Below are 10,466 nucleotides of genomic sequence, written 5' to 3'. Positions count from 1 at the left end.
TGTGGGGGGGAGTCAATTGTGAAGGCCAATGATGGAAGTGAAAATGAAGTAAGCTGGTGTGAGAAATTAATGACTTTGAGCCAGAAAAGTAGAAATTTCTGATATATTGAAAAGTGGTATTTTGGGGTTCACAATGGCTTAGCTCTGTGAGGCAGCTGAGTTTCCCTGCGGGTTCTATATGGAAACAAGTAAAAGCAAATTGTAAAACTGATTCAAAAGTACCAGAAATAGTAAAACTGTGCTCATTAAGTGACAAAGGTAAGTCGTGTGTCTGAAGAGGTACATAGATGTTCACCTGTGTTTTTATTTTGTTTTGTGGGAAAATAGTGTATTATGGTGGAATTCACAAATGTGGACATTCACGAAGGGTTCAGGATCTCCTCTCTGGAAACAGAAAGGTCTCTATCCCCTTTGGATGGATATGACATTTTCTGTAGAGAAAGACTTCTACAAACCCAACATTTGCATCTTGGGTCTCTCTTAACATCTCCTGAGTAAATCCACCCATTTTTGCATTGCCATTGGCCCTTTCAAAGTCCCCTTTCCCTGAGCACCTGGGTGGCTCAGTCGTTAGGTGTCTGCCTTCAGCTCAGGTCATGATCCCAGGGTCCTGGGATCGAGCCCCACATCGGGCTTCCTGCTCCACGGGAAGCCTGCTTCTCCCTCTCCCACTCCCCCTGCTTGTGTTCCCTCTCTCGCTGTGTCTCTCTCTGTCAAATAAATAAATAAAATCTTTAAAAAAAAAGTTCCCTTTTTTGGGAACTTTGCATAGTTCCAGTATATGATATTGCCCAAGTTAAGATGCCAGAAGAATGAACTCTCGCCTATTTCAAATATTATTTATACAACCAGTGTAGTTTACTCAAGTAATAATGTACATACCCAGCAAGATCTGCTCTGTGATTGACTCCCCAGTTCTTCTTGGGTTTCACTTAAAAAGTGCCCTTATTACTAGTTTATTCGTCAGAAAGTGAAGTGCTTGTGATAGATCTTATGATCATAGAAACCTTCATTCTAGGGAGCTCAAGCCCATCTGCAAAGTAAGGAAATCGTGAACCCACTTACCCGGGATCAAGAGCAAATCTGGAATAAGTCTATGTTTCAAATATCCTTGCCTGTGTCTGTGGTAGAAGTTAGAATTTTAGGTCCATGGATTAAATACTACAAGGATGATCATACTTTCTGCTCTCTATCTCTACAAAAGGCTCTCACTGTGCATTGTGTTCCTCTTCTTTACCTCTTTTTTCAGCTAAACACTGAATACTTGGAAAGTGTCTGTTTTTATCTACATAGCCACTTTCTAAGCTATTACATGAAAGTAGTTAATGAATGGGATCTTATATGTCTGTTATGTTATTATTTGATCCACCAGAGAAAGGCACGGGGAAAAAAAATCTTACCCTGAGAACTCTTCTACGGCTGAAAAGTATTTAGCACAATGAAGACAAGAGGACTGAGGGGTTTTTTTAAACATATTTTTCTCATAAATCATTTGTAAATGACTTCATAAATGCTTATAAAGCAACTTGAAGCTTATTTTGACTTGCTAAAGTGCCAAAGTTTGTATAAATCTGGCTGTCTTACCTGATATTAGATGTACCAGAAGGACTTTACAGCAGTCTGAGCCCAAGAGTGTCAGCTTATTGACATGCTGTGTACTAAAAAAAACCCAAAAACCAAAAACCAAAAAAAAAAAAAGCCAGTAATGCATACAGATAAGCACTACCATGTGTTTTTCTTAAAATCATGCTTTAGTTATTGTCGTCGTTGATTTTAATTTCACGTAGGTGAGGGGGATAAATGGCCAGCCAATAAAACATTCTCAGCAGCATCAGGTGTACTACCCTGGTATCTGTGGGCAGGAGCATTTGTAGTTGGCAGAACTACTGTCCCCATTGGATTGTGATTTGCTCTTGAACACCCTGCGCCTAATCCCTCGGAAAGCTGGTGCTTATCTGTAGAACTTGCTCGCCGCTTTACAGTCTTCCATGTCTTCATTAAATTACAATTAGGTCATTTTTATTCCTTTTTTTATGGTAGTGCAGTTTATAAAAATGAAAGAATTTGGCAGAGTTTTGCGTCCACCAAAGCACCTCACATTATTTCCCAAATGTTTTTGGTTGGGTAAAATCTCAAACGCATCTTGCTAAGTGCCCTTTCCTCCATGACTTCCAAATCCATGCAAATTCAGGGAAAATTTAATCCGTATGTTTCTGATTCATTCACTCTTAACTCATCATAATGTTGTTTTCAAAAAACAATTTTATATCCAAGAAACCCTAGGGGCATTTTTTAAATATAATCTGTATTTAGTCCAATTTTTCCCCAGTTGGAGGATGGAAGTTGTGCATTTGCAAGTATGAAGCATTGAATTTGAACTTCCTCCCACCCCCATTTTAACTTCAAATTATTCCTGTAAGAGGTGAGTTCCAGTCAGAAGATGGAGCATGTGAAATGCCTGCACATTTCTGCCAGCAGCCTCCTTGCCAGGACCGAGGCTGAGTCAGCCTGAGCCTGCTGAACAAAGCCAAGGGCGCCCCTTAATCACCCTCAGCGCTCTCAGGTCTCAGGCGAACTTCCCTCCGCTGAGTCACTGTGAAAAAAAAGTTGCACTTGTGGATCCCAATCTGCCATTTTGCAAACAGTGCAAGCTGATGCACATCTGAACTCTTTTGGAACAATGGAGTATCACACTTTGTAATCATTACCTCTGAAATGGCGCGGGGAGGGGAGGGGCGGGCGGTGCTCTCTATAGTCCCCTGCATCTGCCATAATATTGTTTGTTTAGTTCTTTATACATCATTTTAGGGTCATCAAATCACATTACAGAGGACTTCAGATTTCTGCAAAAAGACCAAAATACGTAAAGATGCCGAACACATTAACAAGTAAATAACAAATACATGTTTATGCATTGGCTTCTAGTTGAAGCAATCTGGTTGGCATTTTCTCAAGGGAGTTATTTAAATTTTAAATGGAACAACATCTCATTTAGATTTCTGCAAATATGCTAGGGCACAGAAGTAATTTATATGTACATGAAACTTCACTGGAGCACCTGGGTACTTGACGATAATTAAAATACAAAGTAGACTTATTAACTTTCCTTTCAAACTTTCTGCCTTTTTGCTTCTTCACAGAGAGTGAGAGGACATTTCTCCAGTAGATTGTCAAGCACCTAGAGGTCCTTTTTCCTACTTCCACAAAATGCCTGATTGCAATTTGCTGCCGAATCTCTTTCTGTTGCATCCTTCGAAAGCTATGCTCAGATCTTTCCTTCTGCGCTCCTTGTCTATTTTCAGAACAAGGGTTTTTATTTCTTAAACTTTCAGTCCCTTTTATAACAGCTGCCAGAGACCAACACTTATTTCACTTTAGTGCTCGCAATATAATTAAGGAAACAGATGATAGCGAGTATAAAAATGATGGAAGGTGCTGTAAATCAGGAAGTCCCCACAACATAGTTTCACCAGTGACCTGGGTGTGGATAATTCCCACATTTGCACCCTTGGCCCCGGCTCTCCATCCTCGCCTCCACCATCACTGCCTTTGAGTACATGATTGATTGATTGGTTGACTGGTTGATTTTTTTTTAAGATTTATCTATTTATTTTAGAGCGTGGGAGAGCACACAGCAGGGGGAGGAGCAGAAAGAGAGGGAGGGAATCTCCAGCAGACTCCCCGCGGAGTTCCATCTCAGGACACTGAGATCACGACCTGAGTCAGAATCAAGAGTCCACTGCTAACCCACTGAGCCACCCAGGTGCCCCTGAGTACATGATTTAAAGTAATGGTTCTCAAAACATGGTACCCAGAAATGCAAGCACTGGGCCCATCCCAGACCTACTGAATGGGAAACTCTGAGAGCGGCGTCCTGCATCTGTACTTCAACAAGCCCTTCAGGTGACTCTGACACCCCCTGGAGTGAGCCCGGGCCCTGAAACTTCACGTCTTGACTCCACCAGGTTGCTTCTAATTTCCTATTTCCTTAACCTCACTGTTCTTTTTATTATTATTATTATGTTCAGTTAGCCAGCATATAGTACATCATAAGTTTTTGTTGTAGTGTTCAACGATTCCTTAGTTGCATATAACACCCAGTGCTCATCCCCACACCTGGTCACTCCAGCCTCCCACCCCCTCCCTCCCCTCTGTAACCCTCAGTTTGGTTCCGAGAGTCCACAGTCTCTCATGGTTTGTCTCCCTCTCTGATTTCTTCCCGTTCGGTTTTCCCTCCCTTCCCCTGTGGTCCTCCGAGCTATTCCTTACGTTCCACATATGAGCAACACCTTATGATAATTGTCTTTCTCTGCTTGACTTATTTCACTCAGCATCCTTATCAACAGCATCGCAACCACTTTCGTTTGTTGTCAAAACTGTGAAGCCGTTTTTCCTCTTCTTCGTTTTGCCTTCTTCTTCAGCCCCTCTCACCAAGATGGCCCATTTTGCCACCAAGGTGTGTTTAGAAATCGAATCCTTCTCATGTATTGTAGGTCCACACAAACTCAAATCCCAGGCCTTTTCCTATAAACCAACCATTATCCTCTCCGTAAGTCTCTGATTCCACACGGCTATTAGAATAATTTTCCTTCTGTGCCGACTTTATCTGCCCTAGTGCTACTCCAGAACAGTGCTATTTCATTTTGAACCAAAATACAATAAACTGGCTTGTCCTTTGAGGCCTCCAGCAATCCGCATTCCTCGGTGACCTCGGGCTCAGACCTTTCGAGCAAAGCCGCTCTCATTGGCTTGTTTCACTTCCTCTGTATTTTCCGTTTCTCTTGTTTGGAATGCCTACCCTCTCTTTCTCTCTGCTCCAGAGCCTCTTCCTGCTGTAAATCCAATTCACATTCCTTGACTCAGGACCCTAAGTTTATCATTCAACATTTATTTTAACCCTGTGATCACTGTATTGAATTTGCCCTAAGTTGTAGGTGTCTTTCGCAGGCATTATTCCGAGTTGATACAATGTATCTTCCCTCCAGATGTTTTCCCCACATCCTCCCCATGTTCTTTCAATCTATACTGTCCTTTTAGGCCTAGATCTGCGGTCAACCGCTTAAAAGTAGGGGAAGTGAGAGAGTGAAACTCACGTGTCCACGTTTACAGTTACTAGTAGCCCTGACTTAGGTCTATGGGAGGGGGTATGGACGTAATTGTCCAAACCCACAACTGCGTGGCCAAGCCAACTGTTTTTGGATTCTGTGCTGTAACTGTTTAGAGGCGCTGTCCCTTATTGTGACTTTACCTTTCAAGGTACGGTTTATTACCTAGTAAATCTGAAACAATGAAATCAGTGTGTACTTATGTGTGTACCCATGTATTTTCTCTTTACCATGGGCCCAAACTTAAGGAAACTCCATGAAGGCTATAAACAGAAAGAAATTTACCTCAACTCTGATTGGTATTTCCACGGCTCCCTGAAATAAAATAGAGCCTGTTTGTTCTGAATATGTTTTTACAATTTAGTGATATCCTGTAGAGTACTTTATTTTAATTTCAAGAAACGCACTGAACAACAGATGTGGTAGAAGGCCATGAAAGGGAGAAATGGGTTAGAGAAAATCAGTCAAACTAAAAATATACAACACCAGGCTTCCAAAGCCAAGCTGGCTATAATAGAAGGAGCAGGAAGCATTAATAGGAACCGGTTTCATTTAATTCTGGCACTGGGAGCAAAGGAATTGCACTTTTTTACTTCTTATGGGTAATGTGACGGTGTTAAAGCAACATCTTCAGCTTCATCATTCGTATTTGGAGTTCTGTCATCAACAGCAGTCTTTGGATTTTTTGTTTTTTGAAGATTTTATTTTTAAGTAATCTCTACACCCAATGTGGGGCATGACCCTGAAATCAAGAGTCATATAGTCTACTGACTGAGCCAGACAGGCGCCCCTCAGTCTTCAGATTCTTATGGTTAAATTGGTACTTGTCCACAATTTGTTATCTATGAACCCTAAATCTAAAAGCTCTGAAAACTGTTTTTAGAACTCTTAGGGTGGTAGAATATTACCTGACCTGAACTAATTAGGTGTCAAAACCTGACGTAAGCCGATGTAAAATTATTTAGTTTTTGTTTATCCCACGTGGGGTGAATATTCATACATCGAGCTTCTCAAACAATGTGTTTGAACACAGAATGAAGTTCCAGACTGCCTGGGCATATGATGTAATATATTATATGGATCCTATTATCTGTTTAAAATTTAAAATTTTCTGAATTTGGAAACATATCTGGCCTGGAAGATATAGGATCGTGGGCCTGAACGCATTTTCTCCTCTAACTTTATCAGAAAGCAGTTCTCAATTATGTACTATTGTCTCTAAAATATCTACCTAATACCTTGACGTTTCTGAATGTCTCCACTATGAAGGAAATCGCTAAGTCGGGTTTCAACAAAGAACTCGGAATACAAGTTACACAAAGGGACTGAAAATACTTTAAAACATGGTGCCAAGGGGCACAAGTCAGAATACAAGAATGTGAAGAGATTTCCACATTTTATTCCTTAACTTCCGTGTGGATGTGCCGAATGAAAAGGAATGCACATACACATGTACTTATAATATGTACACATGGGTATACCTTATCCATGTAATGGCAAACTTGGAACTATTGACTGTGTGTGTATGTTTCTATATCATACTCTCCACTCACAAGAGATCATAGTAGTCATTCAAATAAAAGATATTTATTGTTGTAGATGTAACTACACACACACACACCATCTCCACACAAGATCTTTCATCAGCCACCTACTTTTCCTAGTGTCATTATAGAAGATTTGTACTTTTCAATATTTTATCCGGTGGAGTGGTTATTACTGAAATGAGTGTTGGCTCCCAATGCATGATGCCAACTTTGTGGGAGGATAGGTTTGGTGTGATTACTACAGAACTGAATAATTCTGATAGAATAGGAGTTGTACACAAAACACTCTGAAAGTGTTGGGGGCACAGGTCCTTTGCTCGGCACTGGGCTGTGACTCCCAGGAAGCTCTCCCTGGGCTTTTCTTGGGAGAAAGGCTGGCTCATTGCTGGCACAAATAGGGCAAAGCACAGGACTGGCATAGTCAAACACTGACTGAGGGTTCCCCATGTGCCAAAATCTGAAAGCAGCCCCTGGGAACTAGTACAAAGCTACTGGCAGACAAAAGGGCCTTTCCTCTGCAAGAACTCACGATGCAAACAGACATGCAGGGCAACCACAGACTAAAGGAATTATCTAAGGTCTATTAGTACAAGAGCATTGATAACATTAGTAATATGCATTATGAAAGTCAAATTTAAAAACATTTCCAGAAGAAAGATACCAAACCCTGGGCTTGCTAAGACAATCTTTTCCCTTTTACCAGAGCCCATGCTCTTCTGTATGGGGGTATATATTGCAGAATGTGATTGATCGAGAAGAGGTGAAGAAGGTGCTATAATTGGAAAAGGTGGACCCCCAAAACAAGTAAGTTTCCATCCACAAGTTGCAAGCTGGTGCCAGTCAAAAGATGCGGTGATGGTTAAATGTGTAAGTGAAGGACTGGTTCTGGAGCCTCGGGGCACAGAGAGAGACAGAGCGCCTGGCAGTTCTTAAAAACATTTCACTGACTATATGCAGGCCTTTATCTTAGAGCATGAGGACCACTCTCCTTCCCATCCCCAAGCCAGAACTCGTATATTGCTTTGCCCCGGTGGGAACGGGCTAATGATTTCTTTCCTCAGCAGGCCGAGGCCGCCGCGAGTAAACGAGGGAACAGGCCACGCTTCAACACGAATGCCAGTAGCATCCTTTGGAGACCATCTCGGGACGTCCTAACTGAAAATCCATGTTTCTAATTTAAGTAGGAGACAGTAATTACTCATACAGCCAGGGAGAATTTCAAATCCCTGCCTATTTGCAGTGCTGTCTAAAAACAATCAAGTCATCCTTCAAACTTGACCAAACTACGAATGGAATGAGAACTCGGTCGTCTCCGAAGGGTACTCGTCCTGGCACTCAGCAGCTTACGTGTGGTTCACAGATGGCTTCTGTCTCGTTCTGTGTAATCCAATCATCCTGCACGCCTGTGTCTCACACTTCGTCTTCGGGAGTAATTGAAAAGCTCACCACGGCAAGTGTCTCTTCTTCCAGATGTCGTCAGTAGAAAGAGCATGTCTTTCGCCACCTCTCTGACAGAGGATGCGGCCATGGTTCTCCAGACCAGAGTCGCTCCGAGCAAGGTAAAGAGGAATGACTTCTTTGCATTGGCTTTCAGTTACTGCCTCGCACTTGTGTAAGCAAATCTGTTCTATAAATGGCCTCTTGGTCAGTAGGCAACTTGTTTCACTTTTGGCTGGGAGCTAATGCAGAAAACGTTCTGCAGCACTCCTTGCGTCCTGGGGTGAGGGTGGCAATCTAGAGACACCCGTGCCCAAGAAAAGATTCTAAAGCATTCAGATAATGGTCATTTAGGAGAGACGCTCTCACTCACAGGCAAACCTTCTGGTATTAACACCTGCACCTCTGCTCTCGGGTTCCGAATTCATGACAGTTTGTCTTTCCTCTTTTTGGGGCAGGGGATGGCTTTAATTTTTCCAACTTCTAAAAGATGTGCAAGATTTTAAAGGAAAAGTATTGAAACATTTTAAGCTGATCGTTTGTTAGTTTCTTTTTCCCTTGAGGCTAGTGTTAATAGTTGTGTTTTATTTCAGTATAAAAATACCCCTTTAAAAAAAAAATCAAAGCACCTAAAACAAGGAAGTATGCAAAGCCTCAAAGCAGCTGTGTAAATTCACACGGGCTTTGGGCCTATAAAGATCTAGCCTTAAGGGAATGACACTCTGGAAAGTCAGATTTTTACTTAAAAATTAAATTATGTTTTATGAATTAGTGCTCCATTCATTTTAGTAAAATATCAGCACTGTGTGTGTATCCTCAAGCTTTTTCTGCTCACTGCCATCATCACAACATACATCATCAGTTAGAAATGTTAAGTATGGCAACAGCTAAGAAAAATTTTCTAGGTCAGTGAAAACATTATTTCAGGGAAAATATTTTTCTAAAAACTTATTTTTAAGTGCATTTTAAACTATTCATAATTTATATATAGTTTGGGGATTGAATGAGCAATAATAACTTACTGGAGAGAAAAAAATTAAAAGGTAATATCCTTTTCCTTAAGTAGCTTACATAAAGAATGGGGACTCTATATTTAGTTTGGGCTTACACACACACTCTCTCTCTCTCTCTCTCTCTCTCTCTCTCTCTCTCTCCTCCTCTCCTTCTCCTTCTAGTGTAAATATTCAGGTAATTGCTGTAGGTCTTCACTTTTTTAGAATCCCAGAGCTTTTTGTGTAGAATCACAACTGTAGAACATTAGGCCAGTAGTGAATACGTTCAACATAGGTGAGCTGCTGAAAATCTGGTCTCATGATACATCCCTGTAAGTTATGAGTTAACTTTCCTTAAGTCCTTGTTCACTGTCAATATCATCATCACAGGAACTGTTCAGATGCTCATAAATTAATAGTACTAGCAAAAGTGACCTTTATCCAAAGAGAATTCCAAGACTTAACAAACATTTATTGAGTGTATGCAATGTGCCAGGCATTGGGCTAATTAAATACCCCCTGTCTCTATACTTTAAATGAGAGAAAAGCTGACTCAAGGGAAAGAGCCATGGCCAAAGGCTATTTAATTAATTTGCTGTCTGGGGAAATAGCACAGGAACTGGGAAGAAAGCCCAGGTATGAGGACTGCTAAATTGTTGTTCAGAATACAATGTATTGTTGTTCAGAACTCCAGTAGGATACACATTTCATAACTACATTGAACTAATGCAAAGTTACAATTGTAAAACAAATGTTGAATTTAAAAATCACAAAGACACACTGTGGTTGTTGACATGAACTAGAGAATTTCATCCATACAGACACTTTTGGAGGGAACCACTATCAGAAGGCTGGATTGTGCACTCTGGTCCTACAGGTGAGAGAGCCATATTTCATGATTTCTCTGGAGTTGCCCAAAGAACTACAAAGTAAGCGTTCACATGGGGAGTAATAGGGCAAGGTATTACCTGTTGAGTACATAAAGTACCTAATGTTAGGGGCTTTACACACGTTCTAAATACAAAACCCCCATGAGATTTTACCTATATTTTTATAGATGAGTAAAACAAAACACAGGGTAATTGACCAAGGTCATAGGCTTGCCAGTGAGAAACTGGGAAAGAAACCCTAGTGTATCTGACCCTGGAGTCTACCTGTTTTACAAATAGACTATGGTTCATACTGAAGTGAAATTTTATTATTATTTTTACTTCACTCATCATTATTCAAAATATATTTATTGCCTGCTTATCAAGAACTAAGCAATCATTTCGAGGCTGGAGAATTAAATACGATTAAATCCATGTCTCTCTCTTTGAAAGGGAAACCTCTATAGATAGATACGCTACAAACAATGTGATCGGACCTGTAAGAAATATGCACAA

At 40.8% G+C, this 10,466-nt stretch overlaps 1 protein-coding gene across 1 annotated transcript in view; it reads left to right on the top strand.

Moving 5' to 3' along the window:
* Positions 1-7,946: 7,946 nt before the first annotated feature.
* Positions 7,947-10,466, top strand: part of TMEM244 (transmembrane protein 244) — a 29,518-nt gene continuing 26,998 nt past the window's right edge. Inside the window, 1 exon segment of the mRNA XM_025859551.1 lies at positions 7,947-8,102. Within this exon segment, the coding sequence (XP_025715336.1) occupies positions 7,947-8,102 (156 nt within the window).

Source organism: Callorhinus ursinus, unplaced genomic scaffold (assembly GCF_003265705.2).
Source record: "Callorhinus ursinus isolate GAN/ISIS: 27379988/994484 unplaced genomic scaffold, GSC_fseal_2.0 scaffold6, whole genome shotgun sequence".
Taxonomy (NCBI): Eukaryota; Metazoa; Chordata; class Mammalia; order Carnivora; family Otariidae; genus Callorhinus; species Callorhinus ursinus.
The sequence above is the reverse complement of the archived record's forward strand: the minus strand, read 5'-3'. Positions and strand labels throughout refer to the sequence as shown.